Source organism: Oncorhynchus clarkii, chromosome 17 (assembly GCF_045791955.1).
Source record: "Oncorhynchus clarkii lewisi isolate Uvic-CL-2024 chromosome 17, UVic_Ocla_1.0, whole genome shotgun sequence".
NCBI classification, from domain to species: Eukaryota; Metazoa; Chordata; class Actinopteri; order Salmoniformes; family Salmonidae; genus Oncorhynchus; species Oncorhynchus clarkii.
In genome coordinates this window covers 8,541,232-8,567,008 of record NC_092163.1, presented here as the reverse complement: position 1 = coordinate 8,567,008, position 25,777 = coordinate 8,541,232, and the positions used below count along the sequence as shown (strand labels likewise).

Here is a 25,777-nt window from a genome sequence, read left to right as displayed (position 1 = left end):
TTGGGAGATAGCACGCCACGTACGTCGTTGTAGGCGTCCTTTTACTTTCAGGAAAGTCGTTGGCGAGAAAACAAGAAGGCGGTTGGTAGTCTAGCGATCTGTGTGTTACAAGGAAGATTCGTGGCTAAATCAACGGCTGCTTGTCTTGTGACCTGTGCTGAAGTTGAGCGACAGAGATGGAGGAGACCGGGGGAGTTGGTGGCGCTAGTGCGTACGGAGCTTCGCTCGCAGGCGGTGGCTTCGACTTTCACAAGTTTGCTAAACAACCGCACACTATCGTGCGCTTCTTGAGTTGGGTGAGTTTGACCAGGCAAGGAACACAGAGAGTAATAACGGGAGTTACTTATTGACTAAAATGTTTCAAGGAAGTTGAGCACAGAGGCTTAACGTTAATTAAGACATTGTCTAACGTCACCTGTCACTTTGTCTTTGGATAATATCTAACGCAACTGAGCGAACTATTCCGTATGTGTTAAATGTTGATCTGGTCATCCCAAATATATATTTTTACCACAGATGGCCCTCTAATTGCATATTAGCCAATGTGTTATTGTCGACTCGTATTCCTCTTGATAGATGTATAATGTTACAGTTGATGTCACGACACGGCAAAGTACAGCTGCTCACGCGGACGTGCGACTGTTGACAACAACAATCAGGATACTATTGAAGCGATAATGGAGGGGGGTTGGTTATTTGATCAATTGATTAGGCCTAGCTATGTGCCTAGGCTACACTTCCAACCAGGCTTACATGGAGCTTCATTGTCAGTCCATATGCATGACACAATGTGTTGAAGATGTTACCAACACACCCACACACACTGAGGGGAACTAGCCCCCATGTGATGCCTGTGGCTGCTGCTGTTATTGTTTAGAAACACAACGCAGAAGTGTATATATATCAGACTTAAAGGATTCACACAGCTTGAACTAGGCTGAAGTGACACTTAGTGAACACTGTTTGTTTCCATTGTCTGATACAGGTGAGGTTATAGGACAAAGGACGTAATGGGACAACAGTCTAAAGTAGCCTAAACACATGGACACTTCTGCCTTCTGAGATACCAGGGCCTGTTTGTCCAATAATGACAATCACACACACAAATTAAACTGAGAAAAATCGTTTTCCCCTCAACATTAGGCCTATTCTTTGACATAGGAAAAGACGTGTCATATAGAAAGAAGTGAGTGGTAGCAGCAACAGCCATGTTGTAATGTCACGTTGATCCACCAGAAGGCAGTGAGAGGGACTTTCCAAAGAGGAAGAGAGAGAGGCCCAGTTAGTCAGTCTGTGGTCTGATATGTCTAATGGTAGAGATTGTAATTTTAGGGATCTTCCTGGTTTGATTGGTCCATTAGGTTTGAGGAAGTCCAAAAAATGTTGTGTGGGTGCGACATCTATCTACTTTTCAGATGCCCCTAGGCCCTGTTCAATAATATCTAACCAAGACCAGATGCCCCTAGGCCCTGTTCAATAATATCTAACCAAGACCAGATGCCCCTAGGCCCTGTTCAATAATATCTAACCAAGACCAGATGCCCCTAGGCCCTGTTCAATAATATCTAACCAAGACCAGATGCCCCTAGGCCCTGTTCAATAATATCTAACCAAGACCAGATGCCCCTAGGCCCTGTTCAATAATATCTAACCAAGACCAGATGCCCCTAGGCCCTGTTCAATAATATCTAACCAAGACCAGATGCCCCTAGGCCCTGTTCAATAATATCTAACCAAGACCAGATGCCCCTAGGCCCTGTTCAATAATATCTAACCAAGACCAGATGCCCCTAGGCCCTGTTCAATAATATCTAACCAGGACCAGATGCCCCTAGGCCCTGTTCAATAATATCTAACCAAGACCAGATGCCCCTAGGCCCTGTTCAATAATATCTAACCAGGACCAGATGCCCCTAGGCCCTGTTCAATAATATCTAACCAAGACCAGATGCCCCTAGGCCCTGTTCAATAATATCTAACCAAGACCAGATGCCCCTAGGCCCTGTTCAATAATATCTAACCAGGACCAGATGCCCCTAGGCCCTGTTCAATAATATCTAACCAGGACCAGATGCCCCTAGGCCCTGTTTAATAATATCTAACCAGGACCAGATGCCCCTAGGCCCTGTTCAATAATATCTAACCAAGACCAGATGCCCCTAGGCCCTGTTCAATAATATCTAACCAGGACCAGATGCCCCTAGGCCCTGTTCAATAATATCTAACCAAGACCAGATGCCCCTAGGCCCTGTTCAATAATATCTAACCAAGACCAGATGCCCCTAGGCCCTGTTCAATAATATCTAACCAGGACCAGATGCCCCTAGGCCCTGTTCAATAATATCTAACCAAGACCAGATGCCCCTAGGCCCTGTTCAATAATATCTAACCAGGACCAGATGCCCCTAGGCCCTGTTCAATAATATCTAACCAGGACCAGATGCCCCTAGGCCCTGTTCAATAATATCTAACCAAGACCAGATGCCCCTAGGCCCTGTTCAATAATATCTAACCAAGACCAGATGCCCCTAGGCCCTGTTCAATAATATCTAACCAAGACCAGATGCCCCTAGGCCCTGTTCAATAATATCTAACCAAGACCAGATGCCCCTAGGCCCTGTTCAATAATATCTAACCAAGACCAGATGCCCCTAGGCCCTGTTCAATAATATCTAACCAAGACCAGATGCCCCTAGGCCCTGTTCAATAATATCTAACCAAGACCAGATGCCCCTAGGCCCTGTTCAATAATATCTAACCAAGACCAGATGCCCCTAGGCCCTGTTCAATAATATCTAACCAAGACCAGATGCCCCTAGGCCCTGTTCAATAATATCTAACCAAGACCAGATGCCCCTAGGCCCTGTTCAATAATATCTAACCAAGACCAGATGCCCCTAGGCCCTGTTCAATAATATCTAACCAGGACCAGATGCCCCTAGGCCCTGTTCAATAATATCTAACCAAGACCAGATGCCCCTAGGCCCTGTTCAATAATATCTAACCAAGACCAGATGCCCCTAGGCCCTGTTCAATAATATCTAACCAAGACCAGATGCCCCTAGGCCCTGTTCAATAATATCTAACCAAGACCAGATGCCCCTAGGCCCTGTTCAATAATATCTAACCAAGACCAGATGCCCCTAGGCCCTGTTCAATAATATCTAACCAAGACCAGATGCCCCTAGGCCCTGTTCAATAATATCTAACCAAGACCAGATGCCCCTAGGCCCTGTTCAATAATATCTAACCAAGACCAGATGCCCCTAGGCCCTGTTCAATAATATCTAACCAGGACCAGATACCCCTAGGCCCTGTTCAATATTATCTAACCAGGACCAGATGCCCCTAGGCCCTGTTCAATAATATCTAACCTCAGATCTTGTAGCTACATACCACCAAGGTGTCTGTTGCTCAGTCTCCTCCATACAGAGACATCCACTTAACAGATAACACTAGAGCCACACGGTGTAAATTGTCAGTGTAGTTGGCCCTTAAGCCTGTAAACCTGAGCAGTGTAGCGTACCAACATGTAAACAGTGTAACACAGTAGGGTCTGTGACTCAAATGGCATCCTATTGCCTATATAGTACACTACTTTTGATCAGGGCCCATGGAGCTCTGGTCAAAAGAAGGGCCCTATTTAGTGAATAGGTAGCTGTTTGGGACACTCACTAGCTCTGGACAGAATGTGCTGTCTGTCGACACAACCACTTCTGCTCCCTAGTGGTGGGGGCAGAAAGGGGCAGATGGGAGGTAAGGTGATACCCCATCTAGCCCCCTCCCTCCAGTGCTCTCTCTGGCAGTGTCGACCAATGACCCTCTCATATCCAGTGGAACACACACTCGCCATCGCATACACACATGTTCGCACACGCGCTCACTCACTCACACACACACACCATTGTTGTATGACATGACGTAAGGAAATAACATGGGTTATCATCTGTTGGTGCTCTCACACTGTTTCCTTTGTCTCTCTCTTCCATCACTCTTCCTTCCCCAGTCAGCATTCTCTCTCTCTCTCTCTCTCTCTCTGCTGTTGAATTCTCTCTCTTCCCCAGTCAGCATTCTCTCTCTCTCTCTCTCTCTCTCTCTGCTGTTGAATTCTCTCTCTTCCCCAGTCAGCATTCTCTCTCTCTCTCTCTCTCTCTCTCTCTCTCTCTGCTGTTGAATTCTCTCTCTTCCCCAGTCAGCATTCTCTCTCTCTCTCTCTCTCTCTCTCTGCTGTTGAATTCTCTCTCTTCCCCAGTCAGCATTCTCTCTCTCTCTCTCTGCTGTTGAATTCTCTCTCTTCCCCAGTCAGCATTCTCTCTCTCTCTCTCTCTCTCTCTGCTGTTGAATTCTCTCTCTTCCCTCAGTCAGGAGACTCTCTCTCTCTGCTGTTGAATTCTCTCTCTTCCCTCAGTCAGGAGACTCTCTCTCTGCTGTTGAATTCTCTCTCTTCCCCAGTCAGCATTCTCTCTCTCTCTCTCTCTCTGCTGTTGAATTCTCTCTCTTCCCTCAGTCAGGAGACTCTCTCTCTCTGCTGTTGAATTCTCTCTCTTCCCTCAGTCAGGAGACTCTCTCTCTGCTGTTGAATTCTCTCTCTTCCCTCAGTCAGGAGACTCTCTCTCTGCTGTTGAGGGAAGAGAGAATTCAGTCAGGAGACTCTCTCTCTCTGCTGTTGATGAATTCAATTTCAATCCAAAGGGGTTTTATTGGCATGGGAAACCTGTATTTACATGGCCAAAGCAAGTGAAATAAACCTCTCTCTCTCTCTCTCTCTCTCACTGGACAGAGACACTATTTTCTCCTTTCTCTCTCTCTTTTCCATCCCATTCTCAAAGGAAACACACATTTCTGTCTCACTAATATTTGAAGAGGAAATTGGTGGCATCTCTGGTCACAAGTATGTCAGTGCTGCTGGGTCACATGACGGTGGTGGACCAGTAACGAGACAGAGACAGGAACTGAACTGACAACCAAGGCCTGGGGCCGGTTCATTAGGCACCAAATGGAGAGAGAAAAAACTAGACTAAAACAGGGAGGGACTTCCTGGACTCGTCCAATAAGAAGTGTTCATTTTTGTTTTCAGTTTTCTGATGTCCTAACGAACACGACCCTGGTGTTGGCATCAGGCCCTAGTTTTTCTGTTCTCACAGTCATTGGAATGGAAAAAGAGAGAGCCCAAGTGGATGATGTCGCCTGTTAGAATATCTTTCAGAAGACCTCTCATCTCCTCTCATTGTATGTTTCTACTGGCCCCCTCGGTGATAGATGACTGGAGGGAAAAACGAGGCCCCGTCGTTGAGGGAGGGAGAAACGAGGCCCCGTCGTTGAGGGAGGGAGAAACGAGGCCCCGTCGGTGATAGATGACTGGAGGGAGAAACGAGGCCCCGTCGTTGAGGGAGGGAGAAACGAGGCCCCGTCGTTGAGGGAGGGAGAAACGAGGCCCCGTCGTTGAGGGAGGGAGAAACGAGGCCCCGTCGTTGAGGGAGGGAGAAACGAGGCCCCGTCGTTGAGGGAGGGAGAAACGAGGCCCCGTCGTTGAGGGAGGGAGAAACGAGGCCCCGTCGTTGAGGGAGGGAGAAACGAGGCCATGTCGGTGATAGATGACTGGAGGGAGAAACGAGGCCCCGTCGTTGAGGGAGGGAGAAACGAGGCCCTGTCGGTGATAGATGACTGGAGGGAGAAACGAGGCCCCGTCGTTGAGGGAGGGAGAAACGAGGCCCCGTCGTTGAGGGAGGGAGAAACTAGGCCCCGTCGGTGATAGATGACTGGAGGGAGAAACGAGGCCCCGTCGTTGAGGGAGGGAGAAACGAGGCCCCGTCGTTGAGGGAGGGAGAAACGAGGCCCCGTCGTTGAGGGAGGGAGAAACGAGGCCCCGTCGTTGAGGGAGGGAGAAACGAGGCCCCCTCGGTGATAGATGACTGGAGGGAGAAACGACGCCCCGTCGTTGAGGGAGGGAGAAGCGAGGCCCCGTCGTTGAGGGAGGGAGAAACGAGGCCCCCTCGGTGATAGATGACTGGAGGGAGAAACGAGGCCCCGTTGTTGATAGACGACTAGATGGATAAATAAACATGCAGGTCACAGTCAAATTGAAACTTTCCTCTCTTCCTCTTCTTAGATTTTTTCCATCGTGGTCTTCTCCTGCATCACGGCGGAGGGATTTGTCAACAAATCGCACAGCCCCGACGCGCATTGCGTCTTCAACCAGAATGACTCGGCGTGTCACTACGCTGTGGGCATCGGTGTCATAGGTAAGTAGTCTAGTGGTTCTGGGTTACAGGTTCTAATCCCAGGGCTGACTGAGAAAATGCTGTTGGGTGAAGTCGCCTCAAGATGCTGATCTTGGGACAGTTAAGCATTTCCCCCACTAATAGTTACGATTGGGGGAAACCACCCTTGAGTGGAAGAATCTGGTCGGGGCCAGGTAGCAAACCGGATCAGAGATGGCATCTCCCGCCGTTGTGCCCTGGGTTCAGATAACAGAAAAATAATTGTTTGTGTCTCTGTGACAATCGACTATAGAAAGTATCTCTTTATGCAGAGCTTTGGTGTAGTGGTAACACTCCTGGCACATCTCATCATACGACTCCCCTCAGGAGACGGGTTGATTCCTTAATACGACTCCCCTCAGGAGACTGGGGTTGATTCCTTAATACGACTCCCCTCAGGAGACGGGTTGATTCCTTAATACGACTCCCCTCAGGAGACGGGTTGATTCCTTAATACGACTCCCCTCAGGAGACGGGTTGATTCCTTAATACGACTCCCCTCAGGAGACTGGGGTTGATTCCTTAATACGACTCCCCTCAGGAGACGGGTTGATTCCTTAATACGACTCCCCTCAGGAGACGGGTTGATTCCTTAATACGACTCCCCTCAGGAGACTGGGGTTGATTCCTTGTCTCATCATACGACTCCCCTCAGGAGACTGGGGTTGATTCCTTGTCTCATCATACGACTCCCCTCAGGAGACGGGTTGATTCCTTGTCTCATCATACGACTCCCCTCAGGAGACGGGTTGATTCCTTGTCTCATCATACGACTCCCCTCAGGAGACGGGTTGATTCCTTGTCTCATCATACGACTCCCCTCAGGAGACGGGTTGATTCCTTAATACGACTCCCCTCAGGAGACGGGTTGATTCCTTGTCTCATCATACGACTCCCCTCAGGAGACTGGGGTTGATTCCTTGTCTCATCATACGACTCCCCTCAGGAGACGGGTTGATTCCTTGTCTCATCATACGACTCCCCTCAGGAGACGGGTTGATTCCTTGTCTCATCATACGACTCCCCTCAGGAGACGGGTTGATTCCTTAATACGACTCCCCTCAGGAGACGGGTTGATTCCTTAATACGACTCCCCTCAGGAGACTGGGGTTGATTCCTTGTCTCATCATACGACTCCCCTCAGGAGACTGGTTGATTCCTTAATACGACTCCCCTCAGGAGACGGGTTGATTCCTTGTCTCATCATACGACTCCCCTCAGGAGACTGGGGTTGATTCCTTGTCTCATCATACGACTCCCCTCAGGAGACGGGTTGATTCCTTGTCTCATCATACGACTCCCCTCAGGAGACGGGTTGATTCCTTGTCTCATCATACGACTCCCCTCAGGAGACTGGGGTTGATTCCTTGTCTCATAATACGACTCCCCTCAGGAGACGGGTTGATTCCTTGTCTCATCATACGACTCCCCTCAGGAGACTGGTTGATTCCTTGTCTCATCATACGACTCCCCTCAGGAGACGGGTTGATTCCTTGTCTCATCATACGACTCCCCTCAGGAGACTGGGGTTGATTCCTTGTCTCATCATACGACTCCCCTCAGGAGACTGGGGTTGATTCCTTAATACGACTCCCCTCAGGAGACTGGGGTTGATTCCTTGTCTCATCATACGACTCCCCTCAGGAGACGGGTTGATTCCTTGTCTCATCATACGACTCCCCTCAGGAGACGGGTTGATTCCTTGTCTCATCATACGACTCCCCTCAGGAGACGGGTTGATTCCTTGTCTCATCATACGACTCCCCTCAGGAGACTGGTTGATTCCTTGTCTCATAATACGACTCCCCTCAGGAGACTGGGGTTGATTCCTTGTCTCATCATACGACTCCCCTCAGGAGACTGGGGTTGATTCCTTGTCTCATAATACGACTCCCCTCAGGAGACGGGTTGATTCCTTGTCTCCCCTCAGGAGACTGGGGTTGATTCCTTGTCTCATCATACGACTCCCCTCAGGAGACTGGGGTTGATTCCTTGTCTCATAATACGACTCCCCTCAGGAGACGGGTTGATTCCTTGTCTCATCATACGACTCCCCTCAGGAGACGGGTTGATTCCTTGTCTCATCATACGACTCCCCTCAGGAGACGGGTTGATTCCTTGTCTCATCATACGACTCCCCTCAGGAGACGGGTTGATTCCTTGTCTCATAATACGACTCCCCTCAGGAGACGGGTTGATTCCTTGTCTCATCATACGACTCCCCTCAGGAGACTGGGGTTGATTCCTTGTCTCATAATACGACTCCCCTCAGGAGACTGGGGTTGATTCCTTGTCTCATAATACGACTCCCCTCAGGAGACTGGGGTTGATTCCTTGTCTCATAATACGACTCCCCTCAGGAGACGGGTTGATTCCTTGTCTCATCATACGACTCCCCTCAGGAGACTGGGGTTGATTCCTTGTCTCATCATACGACTCCCCTCAGGAGACTGGGGTTGATTCCTTGTCTCATAATACGACTCCCCTCAGGAGACTGGGGTTGATTCCTTGTCTCATAATACGACTCCCCTCAGGAGACTGGGGTTGATTCCTTGTCTCATAATACGACTCCCCTCAGGAGACTGGGGTTGATTCCTTGTCTCATAATACGACTCCCCTCAGGAGACTGGGGTTGATTCCTTGTCTCATACGACTCCCCTCAGGAGACTGGGGTTGATTCCTTGTCTCATAATACGACTCCCCTCAGGAGACTGGGGTTGATTCCTTGTCTCATAATACGACTCCCCTCAGGAGACTGGGGTTGATTCCTTGTCTCATAATACGACTCCCCTCAGGAGACTGGGGTTGATTCCTTGTCTCATAATACGACTCCCCTCAGGAGACTGGGGTTGATTCCTTGTCTCATCATACGACTCCCCTCAGGAGACGGGGGTTGATTCCTTGTCTCATAATACGACTCCCCTCAGGAGACTGGGGTTGATTCCTTGTCTCATCATACGACTCCCCTCAGGAGACGGGGGTTGATTCCTTGTCTCATCATACGACTCCCCTCAGGAGACTGGGGTTGATTCCTTGTCTCATAATACGACTCCCCTCAGGAGACTGGGGTTGATTCCTTGTCTCATAATACGACTCCCCTCAGGAGACTGGGGTTGATTCCTTGTCTCATAATACGACTCCCCTCAGGAGACTGGGGTTGATTCCTTGTCTCATCATACGACTCCCCTCAGGAGACGGGTTGATTCCTTGTCTCATAATACGACTCCCCTCAGGAGACTGGGGTTGATTCCTTGTCTCATAATACGACTCCCCTCAGGAGACTGGGGTTGATTCCTTGTCTCATAATACGACTCCCCTCAGGAGACACGGGTTGATTCCTTGTCTCATCATACGACTCCCCTCAGGAGACTGGGGTTGATTCCTTGTCTCATCATACGACTCCCCTCAGGAGACGGGTTGATTCCTTGTCTCATCATACGACTCCCCTCAGGAGACTGGGGTTGATTCCTTGTCTCATCATACGACTCCCCTCAGGAGACGGGTTGATTCCTTGTCTCATCATACAACTCCCCTCAGGAGACGGGTTGATTCCTTGTCTCATAATACGACTCCCCTCAGGAGACTGGGGTTGATTCCTTGTCTCATCATACGACTCCCCTCAGGAGACGGGTTGATTCCTTGTCTCATACGACTCCCCTCAGGAGACTGGGGTTGATTCCTTGTCTCATAATACGACTCCCCTCAGGAGACGGGTTGATTCCTTGTCTCATCATACGACTCCCCTCAGGAGACGGGTTGATTCCTTGTCTCATACGACTCCCCTCAGGAGACTGGGGTTGATTCCTTGTCTCATAATACGACTCCCCTCAGGAGACGGGTTGATTCCTTGTCTCATCATACGACTCCCCTCAGGAGACGGGTTGATTCCTTGTCTCATACGACTCCCCTCAGGAGACTGGGGTTGATTCCTTGTCTCATAATACGACTCCCCTCAGGAGACTGGGGTTGATTCCTTGTCTCATCATACGACTCCCCTGCAGGAGACGGGTTGATTCCTTGTCTCATCATACGACTCCCCTCAGGAGACGGGTTGATTCCTTGTCTCATACGACTCCCCTCAGGAGACTGGGGTTGATTCCTTGTCTCATAATACGACTCCCCTCAGGAGACTGGGGTTGATTCCTTGTCTCATAATACGACTCCCCTGCAGGAGACTGGGGTTGATTCCTTGTCTCATAATACGACTCCCCTCAGGAGACTGGGGTTGATTCCTTAATACGACTCCCCTCAGGAGACTGGGGTTGATTCCTTGTCTCATACGACTCCCGTCAGGAGACTGGGGTTGATTCCTTAATACGACTCCCCTCAGGAGACTGGGGTTGATTCCTTGTCTCATACGACTCCCGTCAGGAGACTGGGGTTGATTCCTTGTCTCATAATACAACTCCCCTCAGGAGACTGGGGTTGATTCCTTAATACGACTCCCCTCAGGAGACTGGGGTTGATTCCTTGTCTCAATACGACTCCCCTCAGGAGACTGGGGTTGATTCCTTGTCTCATCATACGACTCCCCTGCAGGAGACGGGTTGATTCCTTGTCTCATCATACGACTCCCCTCAGGAGACGGGTTGATTCCTTGTCTCATACGACTCCCCTCAGGAGACTGGGGTTGATTCCTTGTCTCATAATACGACTCCCCTCAGGAGACTGGGGTTGATTCCTTGTCTCATCATACGACTCCCCTGCAGGAGACGGGTTGATTCCTTGTCTCATCATACGACTCCCCTCAGGAGACGGGTTGATTCCTTGTCTCATACGACTCCCCTCAGGAGACTGGGGTTGATTCCTTGTCTCATAATACGACTCCCCTCAGGAGACTGGGGTTGATTCCTTGTCTCATAATACGACTCCCCTGCAGGAGACTGGGGTTGATTCCTTGTCTCATAATACGACTTCCCTCAGGAGACTGGGGTTGATTCTTTGTCTCATCATACGACTCCCCTCAGGAGACTGGGGTTGATTCCTTGTCTCATCATACGACTCCCCTCAGGAGACTGGGGTTGATTCCTTGTCTCATCATACGACTCCCTTGCAGGAGACGGGTTAATTCCTTGTCTCATCATACGACTCCCCTCAGGAGACGGGTTGATTCCTTGTCTCATACGACTCCCCTCAGGAGACTGGGGTTGATTCCTTGTCTCATAATACGACTCCCCTCAGGAGACTGGGGTTGATTCCTTGTCTCATCATACGACTCCCCTGCAGGAGACGGGTTGATTCCTTGTCTCATCATACGACTCCCCTCAGGAGACGGGTTGATTCCTTGTCTCATACGACTCCCCTCAGGAGACTGGGGTTGATTCCTTGTCTCATAATACGACTCCCCTCAGGAGACTGGGGTTGATTCCTTGTCTCATAATACGACTCCCCTGCAGGAGACTGGGGTTGATTCCTTGTCTCATAATACGACTCCCCTCAGGAGACTGGGGTTGATTCCTTAATACGACTCCCCTCAGGAGACTGGGGTTGATTCCTTGTCTCATACGACTCCCGTCAGGAGACTGGGGTTGATTCCTTAATACGACTCCCCTCAGGAGACTGGGGTTGATTCCTTGTCTCATACGACTCCCGTCAGGAGACTGGGGTTGATTCCTTGTCTCATAATACAACTCCCCTCAGGAGACTGGGGTTGATTCCTTAATACGACTCCCCTCAGGAGACTGGGGTTGATTCCTTGTCTCAATACGACTCCCCTCAGGAGACTGGGGTTGATTCCTTGTCTCATCATACGACTCCCCTGCAGGAGACGGGTTGATTCCTTGTCTCATCATACGACTCCCCTCAGGAGACGGGTTGATTCCTTGTCTCATACGACTCCCCTCAGGAGACTGGGGTTGATTCCTTGTCTCATAATACGACTCCCCTCAGGAGACTGGGGTTGATTCCTTGTCTCATCATACGACTCCCCTGCAGGAGACGGGTTGATTCCTTGTCTCATCATACGACTCCCCTCAGGAGACGGGTTGATTCCTTGTCTCATACGACTCCCCTCAGGAGACTGGGGTTGATTCCTTGTCTCATAATACGACTCCCCTCAGGAGACTGGGGTTGATTCCTTGTCTCATAATACGACTCCCCTGCAGGAGACTGGGGTTGATTCCTTGTCTCATAATACGACTCCCCTCAGGAGACTGGGGTTGATTCCTTAATACGACTCCCCTCAGGAGACTGGGGTTGATTCCTTGTCTCATACGACTCCCGTCAGGAGACTGGGGTTGATTCCTTGTCTCATAATACGACTCCCCTCAGGAGACTGGGGTTGATTCCTTGTCTCATCATACGACTCCCCTGCAGGAGACGGGTTGATTCCTTGTCTCATCATACGACTCCCCTCAGGAGACGGGTTGATTCCTTGTCTCATACGACTCCCCTCAGGAGACTGGGGTTGATTCCTTGTCTCATAATACGACTCCCCTCAGGAGACTGGGGTTGATTCCTTGTCTCATAATACGACTCCCCTGCAGGAGACTGGGGTTGATTCCTTGTCTCATAATACGACTCCCCTCAGGAGACTGGGGTTGATTCCTTAATACGACTCCCCTCAGGAGACTGGGGTTGATTCCTTGTCTCATACGACTCCCGTCAGGAGACTGGGGTTGATTCCTTAATACGACTCCCCTCAGGAGACTGGGGTTGATTCCTTGTCTCATACGACTCCCGTCAGGAGACTGGGGTTGATTCCTTGTCTCATAATACAACTCCCCTCAGGAGACTGGGGTTGATTCCTTAATACGACTCCCCTCAGGAGACTGGGGTTGATTCCTTGTCTCAATACGACTCCCCTCAGGAGACTGGGGTTGATTCCTTGTCTCATCATACGACTCCCCTGCAGGAGACGGGTTGATTCCTTGTCTCATCATACGACTCCCCTCAGGAGACGGGTTGATTCCTTGTCTCATACGACTCCCCTCAGGAGACTGGGGTTGATTCCTTGTCTCATAATACGACTCCCCTCAGGAGACTGGGGTTGATTCCTTGTCTCATCATACGACTCCCCTGCAGGAGACGGGTTGATTCCTTGTCTCATCATACGACTCCCCTCAGGAGACGGGTTGATTCCTTGTCTCATACGACTCCCCTCAGGAGACTGGGGTTGATTCCTTGTCTCATAATACGACTCCCCTCAGGAGACTGGGGTTGATTCCTTGTCTCATAATACGACTCCCCTGCAGGAGACTGGGGTTGATTCCTTGTCTCATAATACGACTTCCCTCAGGAGACTGGGGTTGATTCTTTGTCTCATCATACGACTCCCCTCAGGAGACTGGGGTTGATTCCTTGTCTCATCATACGACTCCCCTCAGGAGACTGGGGTTGATTCCTTGTCTCATCATACGACTCCCTTGCAGGAGACGGGTTAATTCCTTGTCTCATCATACGACTCCCCTCAGGAGACGGGTTGATTCCTTGTCTCATACGACTCCCCTCAGGAGACTGGGGTTGATTCCTTGTCTCATAATACGACTCCCCTCAGGAGACTGGGGTTGATTCCTTGTCTCATCATACGACTCCCCTGCAGGAGACGGGTTGATTCCTTGTCTCATCATACGACTCCCCTCAGGAGACGGGTTGATTCCTTGTCTCATACGACTCCCCTCAGGAGACTGGGGTTGATTCCTTGTCTCATAATACGACTCCCCTCAGGAGACTGGGGTTGATTCCTTGTCTCATAATACGACTCCCCTGCAGGAGACTGGGGTTGATTCCTTGTCTCATAATACGACTCCCCTCAGGAGACTGGGGTTGATTCCTTAATACGACTCCCCTCAGGAGACTGGGGTTGATTCCTTGTCTCATACGACTCCCGTCAGGAGACTGGGGTTGATTCCTTAATACGACTCCCCTCAGGAGACTGGGGTTGATTCCTTGTCTCATACGACTCCCGTCAGGAGACTGGGGTTGATTCCTTGTCTCATAATACAACTCCCCTCAGGAGACTGGGGTTGATTCCTTAATACGACTCCCCTCAGGAGACTGGGGTTGATTCCTTGTCTCAATACGACTCCCCTCAGGAGACTGGGGTTGATTCCTTGTCTCATCATACGACTCCCCTGCAGGAGACGGGTTGATTCCTTGTCTCATCATACGACTCCCCTCAGGAGACGGGTTGATTCCTTGTCTCATACGACTCCCCTCAGGAGACTGGGGTTGATTCCTTGTCTCATAATACGACTCCCCTCAGGAGACTGGGGTTGATTCCTTGTCTCATCATACGACTCCCCTGCAGGAGACGGGTTGATTCCTTGTCTCATCATACGACTCCCCTCAGGAGACGGGTTGATTCCTTGTCTCATACGACTCCCCTCAGGAGACTGGGGTTGATTCCTTGTCTCATAATACGACTCCCCTCAGGAGACTGGGGTTGATTCCTTGTCTCATAATACGACTCCCCTGCAGGAGACTGGGGTTGATTCCTTGTCTCATAATACGACTCCCCTCAGGAGACTGGGGTTGATTCCTTAATACGACTCCCCTCAGGAGACTGGGGTTGATTCCTTGTCTCATACGACTCCCGTCAGGAGACTGGGGTTGATTCCTTGTCTCATAATACAACTCCCCTCAGGAGACTGGGGTTGATTCCTTAATACGACTCCCCTCAGGAGACTGGGGTTGATTCCTTGTCTCAATACGACACCCCTCAGGAGACTGGGGTTCAAACCCTGCATCCTTCCTGTTTCTCCCACTTGCCTGACTCCCCACCTCATTTCCTTACGGTCTCAATAAAGTGTTAAAATCTATATTTCTAAAGTATCTTTGTTTCTCCAGCCTTCCTGGCCTGTTTTTTCTTCCTCCTATTGGACGCCTACATGCCGCTGATGAGCAACGCGAAGGAGAGGAAGTACGCTGTCATGGCCGACCTGGGATTCTCAGGTGAGGAGGGGGGGTGTGTGTGGACCTAGGGTTGTGGTGTGAGGAAAGAGCTTCCAGGCACCTGGGTCTTGTTCATCATAGCACCACATGGAAGAAAACGGACTGAAACGGGGCAGGACTGCCTGGAACGTACAATAAGAAATGCTTATATATATATATATATATATTTTAAAAAATCCCATTGATAAAAGGTTTCATAACGTTTTCAGTTGTGTTCCCTAATGAACGTGACCCTGTAGGTAGTTGTAGTGTAAATATGTATATCCCATGTTTCTTGTCTGTTTGTATCAGTTGTGTGGACGTTCCTGTGGTTCGTGTGTTTCTGCCTCCTGACTAGCCAATGGAGTCGCACGCTTGATGTCAAAGGAATCCCCCAGGACGCCGCCCGCTCCGCCATTGCCTTCTCTTTCTTCTCTATCGCCACCTGGGTGAGGAGGACTGTCACTACAGCTGCCTTACTGCCTCTCCTTTACAACACCTACACTATGGCCTGGTCATAACTTCACCACACTGATTGACCTCTTCAGTAACTGACTGACTCCATTCATTAACTGACTGAATTATTCATTCACTAATTGATTAATTGACTGACTGAATTATTCATTCACTAATTGATTCATTAACTGACTGATTGAATGTATTAATTGATTCATTAACTGACTGAATTATTCATTCACTAATTGATTAATCGACTGATGGATTCATTAACTGACTGATTGAATTCATGAATTGACTCCTCTTTGTGTCTACAACAGGGAATCCTAACCTACTTCGCTTTGGGGAGATATCGCCGTGGTGTTGCCGATGTCACCCAGAGCATCTATGCCGAGTCTCCACCGGAGCAGCACACCCCTTACCCTCCGACCTACGCCCCCTCGGCCTACACCCCCACCACCTACTCCCCGTACCCTTCCAGCGCGCCAGACGACTTCCAACAACCCCCCTTCACCCCCAGCACCATCACCACCACCACCCAACCCCAGGGGGAATACCAACCCCCCAACTACTGAGGGGCTCCGCGTGAAGTTTCCCCTTAGGTACAGGTCTAGGATCAGCTTCACTTCCCCCATTCCTAACCTTAACCATTAGTGGGGGAAATGCAAAACTGACCCAAGATCAGTGTCTAGGCCAAGGGGCAATTTCACCATACTATTACTGGGATAGAATTATGGAGAAAGGAAGTGGAAGCTCCTTATCACCAGACCTGGGTTCAAATAGTATTTGAAATATTTATTTTGCTTTTGTCTGTCTGGAGTGCAAGGTGGGTGGGGTCTGTCTGGAGTGCAAGGTGGGTGGGGTCTGTCTGGAGTGAAAGGTGGGTGGGGTCTGTCTGGAGTGCAAGGTGGGTGGGGTCTGTCTGGAGTGCAAGGTGGGTGGGGTCTGTCTGGAGTGCAAGGTGGGTGGGGTCTGTCTGGAGTGCAAGGTGGGTGGGGTCTGTCTGGAGTGCAAGGTGGGTGGGGTCTGTCTGGAGTGCAAGGTGGGTGGGGTCTGTCAACCTTTCTATTGGTTTAATTTGCAACAGGGAAAGTGGATGAAAGCACAGACCGGTAAAGTATTTGAAATGGTTTTAAATAGTGTTTGAACACAGGTCTGCCTACTACTAATTCAGTGGATGATGTGGTTAAAAGGAGACTTCTACCCTGAGACAGGGGTGCAGCTGAGGGGGAGGGGCAAAAGTCAGGTCCTGGTCACGTGACACTGGAGCTCACATGATTTGGGATATGCAAAAAACAGCCAATGAGAGCTCTCGTGGGAGGGGCAAGTGCTTGCTTTAGCTAATCAGTGTGCTTGTCTCCCTCCCTCTCTGTTCAGAACTGTAGTCCCCTGCTTCTGTGCTCCAGAAGGAAGGAGAATGTGTCTGTCAGAGGAGGCTGGTGGGAGGAAGATATAGGAGGACCTGCTCATTGTAATGGCTGGGATGGAATAAATGGAACGGTATCAAATATGGAAACCACATGTTTGACTCGGTTCCATTTATTTCATTCTAGCCATTAGTGAGCCGATCCTCCTATATCTTCCTCCCACCAGCCTCCTCTGGTGTCTGTACATACTAGATATTCATAGTTGAAACGCCAATTCTTTGAATGGCTGTAGTGTCTTTTTTTTAAAAACATTTTATCTTTTTGTTTTCAATTTAGCACAATTATCTTGATGACATGCAAGCACAATGTTTTATTCAATGTCAAAGAAGTATGTTTATTTAATTGACCAGTGTATCGTGAGACTACTGAATTCTACAGGATAAGCCAAATGCCCAAGAAAGCCTTACTATTAATGTCCTATGTAAACTGCTGGGTTTTTGTCCCACTTCAGGAGCCGTAGGCACTTTGGTTGTGTCCCAAATGGCACCCAATTCCCTTTATAGTGCACTACTTTTGACCAGGACCCATAAGGCTCTGGTTAAAAGTAGTGCACTATATATATAGGGGATAGGGTGTCATTTAGGATTCAGTCTACAAGTCCTTTCTCATAACTCTTAGACAGGGTTTATCTGATAACAGTCAAGGTAAAGCCATAAAAAGCCCAAGGGAAAAAAACACATTAAACCGCTCATTAAACCGCACGTTAAATTAAACCGCCCGTTGAAAACACCAGGCTTGTTTGCTCAACTGATCTGTGTAATATGCATGTTCCTATCTAGTCATTTATGTACTGATTGAGTTTTCAGTCATATTTTTATGTATACTGTCCACAAAAACTATAGCAACTGGATAGGTTGAAACCAGGCTTGTAACCAGGAGATAAATTAGAGTCCCAATTGTCCACCCTTCTCCAAAAGCGTGCACTGCACTGGCCTACTTTCCCCCCCCATGGCTTTGACAATGGAATCTCCCTCCAGCCTCACAGCCAATCCTGACACCAGTGCTATGCTTTTAGAACCATGTGCACTGGAAAAGGGGGGAGAATCAGCACAGAAGTCTTCCACTGCCGCTAGATAAAGCCATCTATGGTTTGTATTACCTAGTGGGTTTCCTATCAGTCGTTCTGAGTCTCAGACCACTCCCTGCTTTGTACTACTAAAGGGAAAAGTCATTCATGAATAAATCCTCTTACTGCCAAGACTGACTTCAGGAACCTCAGTGTAGCAGCTGGGTCATGTTCATTAGGCACCAAATGGAAGAAAAACCGGCTACATATGAACAAACACACAATTACCGAACTTCAGAAGCTATTTTGAATACATTTTCTTGGTCCTAGAGTCATTAAATGTTCAGAGTACATTGAGAGGAGTTACTGCTTTCAAAACAAGTAAAACAGTTGGAAGGTTTTCATCAGGCAAATGCTTAGTTTGTTTATCATTGCAAGAGGTTTTGCTGTGGTGTGCACTAATGAACATGACCAAGGGCTGCTGCATAGCTCCGGTCCACCAAGGTCCAAGTGTGCTTTGGCACTTCATAGATTACTACTTCAAATCATCTGACTGACTTTAAATGTAAGTCATACAGGACTAACTTAAGCACTTGATAACAGTACAATACTTGGGATTTCATCAATTGCTTCTTTAAAGTGGCAACCTGCAGATACATATCATTTAATATGTCCAAAAATGTATCAATTGATTCTTGAAGAATAGAACTTATAAATGCCTCATGAGGTTAGTTCAATTGTTGTACCCCATCAGAACCCAAAATAAGCATTTTTTTTTTTACTCCAATGTTTGTAAACAAAGTAAATATAAACAAACACTATTTAGCCTCAACATGGTTAACTATAATTTTGATATCATGGATGGTCAGTCCTCGTATCCATAACTCTGAGTTTGAGCCCCGTCCCTCAGCTTTTTACCGAAACGGGTGGGGAGACGGTTTGTTATTGTTTCAACTGCTGATTGCCGCTTTTAAAGGATAAGACTGAAAACAGCAGATGTAGAATCCATTAAAGGATAAGACTGAAAACAGCAGACGTAGAGAATCCATTAAAGGATAAGACTGAAAACAGCAGACGTAGAATCCATTAAAGGATAAGACTGAAAACAGCAGATGTAGAATCCATTAAAGGATAAGACTGAAAACAGCAGACGTAGAATCCATTAAAGGATAAGACTGAAAACGTAGAATCCATTAAAGGATAAGACTGAAAACAGCAGACGTAGAATCCATTAAAGGATAAGACTGAAAACGTAGAATCCTTTAAAGGATAAGACTGAAAACAGCAGACGTAGAATCCATTAAAGGATAAGACTGAAAACAGCAAACGTAGAATCCATTAAAGGTTAAGACTGAAAACGTAGAATCCATTAAAGACTGGCTTCTATGGAAATGTTATGCACTTCTCCTTAACAAGAACCCTGGTATACTTTGTTGACGGTGCCTTAGACTTACTGTATGTAATGTTGACACCATGGTGACCTTGAGTCTACCATAGACAAGCATAGATGTACATATTCACATATAGATGTGTGTAGGTAAATATAGACACACAAAGATACGTTGTATATAAACACATCATTGGAGTCCACTTGGCCAAAGGGAAGACCTCACTGTGTGTCCAAAATGGCACCCTATTCCCTATATAGTGCACTACACTATATGGGCCCTAGTCTAAAGATGTGCACTACATAGGGATTAGGGTGACATTTGGGACACAGGGTTGCATTTATTAAATATGAGTGATGCTACTATGCAAGGCTAATGGGAACATTTAGGGAGGGTGGAAACACTCCCTCTGTATTTCTATGTATACAGGACAGTGGAGGCTGCTGAGGGGAGGACGGCTCAGAATAATGGCTGGAATGGTATCAGACACGTGGTTGTCTTATGTTTGATTCCATTCCAGACATTAATATGAGCCAGCCTCCACTGATAGTGTCACCAACCATTTCAACTTTTCTGCTAGTGCCTGTGTGAAGTGTCCTTCCTACAGAAGGCTCAAACGCGATGGTGTATACACTCTATTTGCCCAATCAACCTCCTCAAACTGTCCATATATTTACATTATAAAACCGTGGACAAAGTCATTTAAAGCCATGATGGCACGCACTTGAGCAAAAACTGAAGGGCATATTCAGGATTATCAAACTGTTGCCTTGTGTTCATAACTGTCGGGTTTGTGTATGGGAGATGAGTGATGTTGCAATTTGTTGTTTGCAATTCTGAACATACCCCCTAATGTCCAGCGTGGCCTAGTAAGGCGGCAAACTACACAGGCAGCCCAATTCTGATCTTTTGACCAGTGAGATCAGATCTTTTGCCAATAATTGGGAAAAAGATCAGAATTGGGCTGCCTGTGTAAATGCAGCCTTACTGTTCAAATGTAACCTCCCCAGTGTGCAACCTTTGTATCTATGATTGATCGATAGCCAAGACTTCTGTAAGTATGTGATTTGTAGTTTAGTTATGGGTTGTTAATTGATTGCGTTTTGTTTTCTGTAGTTGTAGGGGCGATGTGTATATTTCACTTCTTGTCCATTGTTTTATCGTGTTACATCATTGGTTCTCTGTGTGGTTTTGATTTGCCATTTGATCACCACCACCACCACTGATCTAAATGAAATAGTGTAGATTTGAGTTCCTCACTTATTTTACATTTATGAAGTTTATTTGCAAATTCTGTGTCTCACTTAACTTTAATACACAAAAAAAAAATGATAGCACCAGAAACCTGTTAGTTCAGTTGTGTTCTATTGAATCCATTGTTGTATAAGGAAGTGTCTTTCAACAGCTGTGATGTCACAAGGTTCTAATTCAACTTCTGTTCTGTCTAAATGACGTGTGTGTCGGCGTGGGGCAGAATAAAATCTGCTCATAATCTGACTGGTTTAAAAAAAAGACATGTTTACAAGTCCAGATTGAAGAGACTGTCTAATGTAACCATGCTACAGTACTGGTAACATGTGCTTTGGGGATTTGTGTTACCATAAAAATCATCTTAAATTGGCAGCTAGTTGTACTGTACAACAACGTGCCAACTGCCAAGACCTAAACAGGTTATTTCAGTCAAGGCTAGTACATTGGATTGCAATCCAACGCCATTTCTTTCACTCAGTTCACTAGGGTGATTGGCAACTATAATGTTAAGTGTTGGGTGCATGTTTCATGAGCTGAAGAAACACAAAATGTTCCCTATACGCACAAAAAGCTTCTCTCTAATGTTGAGCACAAATGTGTTAACATCCCTGTTAGTGAGCATTTCTCCATTGCCAAGATAATCCATCCACCTGACAGATGTGGCATATCAAGAAGCTGATTAAACAGCATTATTAGACAGGTGCACCTTGTGCTGGGGATAATAAAAGGCCACTAAAAGGTGCAATTGTCACAACACAATGCCAGATGTCTCATGTTGAGGGAGCGTGCAATTGGCATGATGTAATGGCACAACCGAGCCCCTTCACCTTATGTTTTTTTGGGGGTGATTGGCACAAAAAAAAGACCTTGCTCACTAAGTTATGGGTTCGACTTAAGATTTTGTAAAATCCGGAAAATGACTGAACACAAACCATAAATTAACATAAAAGATATATATATATATTTATTTGTATTATGAGGCAAATCAGACCAGAACTATAAAAAGTAACAGGTGAATATTAAGTTGTGTCCACTAGACTCATTGCGCGGCAGTATGTATGTTTTAGCAGGTGTATCCAAGCCTTACAAAATATGATATGTACTAAGTACATGAAGCCCTATAAAATGACAGTTACTACACAGATACCATACCGTTCAGCGGGTTGATGGGAGCTTCATTTATTGTCCAAGCTCATTCCAAGTGCAAAACTTAAAAGGGATAGTTCATTACTCCCAATTAGAAAATTAAGTCAACTATCCCTCATCTCCAGTCAAATTACCAAACCTAAAATTCAAAGGGATTGTTCACCATCTCATTCAAAGTTCCAATTCAAGTCAACTTCCCCTTTAAAGTCATGTGTGAACTATCCCTTTAAGAATAGTCTACTGGTAATGATCAGAGTTGCAGGGTGGCGAAGAGTTTCCGTGGCGATGTAGTGTTGTCAAGCAGTTTCCCTGTCATCACATGCGGTGGCGTCTCGTCCCTGTGGAGGGCGCTATTCTCCTTCAACACATCCATCAGGCCACCGTAACACTTCCTGCACCGCGCATGGTACATATCGGCTCCACCAATCACCTCCACCTGGGGGCGGGGCACAGACAAGAAACAGGAAGTGAGATCATGTCCAAATACAGGCACAGACCTAAAATCAACCTCCTTACTCCTTTGGGCAGATGTGAAAAGATAGGATGGGTTATAAACGGTGAAATGGGACACAGTGATAACTGTGATTCCTGCAGGGACTTTTCATTCCTAACTGGTTGACTAATAAAACAGGGATGATAGAGATCAAGAGGGTATTTCAGAAAGGGAGAGAAGCAGGTAGACCAGGACACTGAATGTCAATAGAGATCGGTTGTGACGACAAAGAGGATATGAAAAACCACCAGTCTCATTTCACTCCCAGAAGTTCAAGGGAATACAACCTTTGAGTCTGAAAGGCATGTGATGTTTCTACTGTATGATCCCTTCTCAGTTCTAATATAAATCACATCCCCTCTTCCCCCATCCCCCCTCCCCCTCACCTCTTTCTCTGCCCCCAGTCTCTTGGTGTATGCTGCCTCCTTGTAACACTGCATACAGACAGCGTTCAGCTTCACAACGCTCTCAGCCAGGGGAACCAGGTTCAGGATGTCTCCAAAGGGCTGCAGACAGACAGGACAGGGCAGAGTTAGGTCAGACAGTACACTAGCCAGAGAACGGTACTGTCTGAAACAGACAGACACGCATCATTCATACGCAGTTATTAATTCAAATTAAACTGAAACTCTACATGTAAAATATTCTATTCTCTGAGACAACTGTTACCGATGACGACATGATTACGATGCTCGACAACCAGGAGGCAGGCAGCAGACGTTGGATAGGACTCCTCATCCATGTTTACCTTTCTCTGGAAGGTTCCGTCCAGGGCCGCTACGATTATAGTCTTCCCCATGTTGGCCATCTCCTCACAGAACTGCACTATGTCTGGGAACTGACAAACACACCAAAATAAGAAGAATATGACATGGATTCATAAGCATACGGCTATAACAGTTAGGACCTCATTGGTAATGTAGCCTGGGTCAGTGTAATGTAGGTAATGTAGCCTAGGTCAGTGTAATGTAGGTAATGTAGCCTAGGTCAGTGTAATGTAGGTAATGTAGCCTAGGTCAGTGTAATGTAGGTAATGTAGCCTAGGTCAGTGTAATGTAGGTAATGTAGCCTGGTCAGTGTAATGTAGGTAATGTAGCCTAAGTCAGTGTAATGTAGGTAATGTAGCCATTGGTAATGTAGCCTGGTCAGTGTAATGTAGGTAATGTAGCCTGGTCAGTGTAATGTAGGTAATGTAGCCTGGTCAGTGTAATGTAGGTAATGTAGGTAATGTAGCCTAGGTCAGTGTAATGTAGGTAATGTAGCCTAGGTCAGTGTAATGTAGGTAATGTAGCCTAGGTCAGTGTAATGTAGGTCATGTAGCCTAGGTCAGTGTAATGTAGGTAATGTAGCCTAGGTCAGTGTAATGTAGGTAATGTAGCCTAGGTCAGTGTAATGTAGGTAATGTAGCCATTGGTAATGTTGCCTAGGTCAGTGATCTCCTCAGAGACATTTCACAGTTCTGTTGTAGCCTTGATTCAACTAGTCAAGGGCCTGATGATTAGTTGACCAGTTGAATCAGGTGTGCTCGCTCTGGAATAGTTTAAATACGTGGAACGTCTGGGGGAGACGTTTGAGAAAAGGTGGGCCGAGGTCATAACACTAAGGACTATGGTGCTGATGATGCCACGTGCTTAACAGATGACTGTAACAGATGCATATCAATGGCAGCTTATTTAGCTGTAGAGGACATACAGGTAATGATCTAGTGAGGAACAAAGAGGATCACTCTGTTGGACACAGTGAGAGGCTAACAGACTAATGTTCTATACTTACAAACTGCCCTTCGTCGATTCCGATGACGCACGCCTGCAGAGCTAGAGAACGCACGTCGCTCAGGCAGTTGGCTGGTACAGCTTCCATTGTGTTTCTGGTGTTTGTGTATAAATAAATAAATAAAATATACATACATACATACATACATACATATACACACATACATACATACATACATATATTAAAAAAAGAGACCATCCTACTAAATACATTAGTGATGCTGCAATTCGGTTCATTTTGCCATGGGGCAGAGAGGATAATGAACTGTTATACAGCTAATTTCATGCAATTCTGCACATTTTGCAACAGGGTGGAGAAAAATGTTGAACGTTTTTAATATATCTGAGTGAGACTGACAAAAAACAAAAAAAACAATCGGGCCCCAGGCTGGTAATTCGACCATGATAACAAGTTTAAATAGCTGGCCGCTAAACTCATTTAGCAATCTAAAAAATGTTAGCTGACATGGGCTATTTGATTGTCTGTCGGTGAGTGACCCAACGAGAGAAACTGCTGATGCACCGCCACATGTCACAATGACACCTTGTGTATTCTACTGTTCAACCTCGCAAAAGCAGAGGGGAAACGACTGTTGTCCTGGGTGGCAACAATGAGAATCAGGTGAAACGAGGTATTAATTAGTTCATGGGGGTGCGGTTAAATGTAATGTTATCTATACAAATCAGGAGATCATGTATTTGACATAAACCAGAGTGTTCTTACTTGTCGTGCGTGGCCATGCCCTTCTCAGAGTAGCGTGTATCTTTGGCATATTTGACCACCAAACAGTTGTACTGAGCGATCTGGAAACGACGCACTCGCCTTATCAACTCAGTGCTGTTAATAAGAAAATAGATTTCAGTCAGTTATAGAGAAAATGTCTCACAAACTAGTAATACAGCTATGAAGCGCTCTCTAAAACACTGACGTGGAGTAGATGGTTACAGTTTATAGGATAAATGCAAAGATCCTATTTAATGACTAATATGTTCTAATTTATAATACTATGTAAAGTACACTGCAGTAGCTTGTTACGAGCAGTGCTTGAGATGCTGACTACAGTACACCGTGTACTACACACTGTTACATTTGGCGGGCTACAATTCTAACGAGTTGTTATTGTTGTGCCATCAAGTTACGGTGGTTCACTGGCTGTCGGTACAACATCTTAGCTCTTGTCGTTAACAAATACACAGATGTTTATGTAGAATTAGCGAACGGAAACCTTTTGCCTGAGAACATTGGGCCAAAGATGACCTGCAAACAAATGAGAAGAAATTAGTTTGATGTGTACGATCAACATATAAATATGAACGTACAGTCAGTGCATTGCATATGATTGAGTTATTTGTTTTGTTATATGATTATAAAAAAGTTTAGGGTAACGTTGGAAAAATGCTAGCATGCATTTGTCTCAAAAAAAATGTGAACGTACCTGGATCTGTCCTATAGCTTTCCGTGGGGAATTTGGCAGGATTCTTGGAACATTCAAACACTCCATTACGTTAACCTTCTGTTTCACAATATTTCTAATAATTATGAAAAATAACTCTGCACTCTTTCGAGGCTGAAAAGATTACGAATGTCCCGCCGCGGAGGTTTCTGTAAACGCTTGATCAGGGTCACTGAACGAACCAATCAGCTCACAGAATAATCACGTGACAAACGCGCCAGTAGGTCAAATGTTCGTTCTTCTGGCGGGAGAC

At 46.8% G+C, this 25,777-nt stretch overlaps 2 protein-coding genes across 2 annotated transcripts; one reads left to right on the top strand and one right to left on the bottom strand.

The window, feature by feature from the left end:
• The first annotated feature begins 10 nt into the window (after positions 1-10).
• On the top strand, positions 11-20,905 carry LOC139370196 (synaptogyrin-2-like). The gene is made up of 5 exons (XM_071109539.1): positions 11-296; positions 6,110-6,242; positions 15,048-15,152; positions 15,444-15,580; positions 15,908-20,905. The coding sequence occupies exons 1-5, from the start codon at positions 177-179 to the stop codon at positions 16,160-16,162; spliced, it is 750 nt and encodes a 249-aa protein (XP_070965640.1). The 5' UTR covers positions 11-176; the 3' UTR covers positions 16,163-20,905.
• A 917-nt stretch (positions 20,906-21,822) lies between these two features.
• Positions 21,823-25,631, bottom strand: LOC139370197 (thymidine kinase, cytosolic-like). The gene is made up of 7 exons (XM_071109540.1): positions 25,507-25,631; positions 25,297-25,328; positions 24,795-24,908; positions 24,072-24,165; positions 23,047-23,136; positions 22,685-22,804; positions 21,823-22,241 (listed from the first exon to the last, which is right to left on the bottom strand). Exons 1-7 carry the CDS (start codon positions 25,570-25,572, stop codon positions 22,056-22,058), a joined length of 702 nt encoding a protein of 233 aa, XP_070965641.1. The 5' UTR covers positions 25,573-25,631; the 3' UTR covers positions 21,823-22,055.
• Positions 25,632-25,777: the final 146 nt, after the last annotated feature.

Excerpts from the sequence above, each read along its gene's own strand:
- LOC139370197 (XM_071109540.1), bottom strand. The coding sequence starts at position 25,572 with ATGGAGTGTTTGAATGTTCCAAGAATCCTGCCAAATTCCCCACGGAAA. Across the intron at positions 24,909-25,296 it reads CCAATGTTCTCAGGCAAAAG|CACTGAGTTGATAAGGCGAG; the intron begins GTTTCCGTTCGC and ends TCTTATTAACAG. Across the intron at positions 23,137-24,071 it reads GAATCGACGAAGGGCAGTTT|TTCCCAGACATAGTGCAGTT; the intron begins GTAAGTATAGAA and ends TGTGTTTGTCAG.
- LOC139370196 (XM_071109539.1), top strand. The coding sequence starts at position 177 with ATGGAGGAGACCGGGGGAGTTGGTGGCGCTAGTGCGTACGGAGCTTCG. Across the intron at positions 6,243-15,047 it reads TGTGGGCATCGGTGTCATAG|CCTTCCTGGCCTGTTTTTTC; the intron begins GTAAGTAGTCTA and ends TTGTTTCTCCAG. Across the intron at positions 15,153-15,443 it reads GGCCGACCTGGGATTCTCAG|TTGTGTGGACGTTCCTGTGG; the intron begins GTGAGGAGGGGG and ends TGTTTGTATCAG.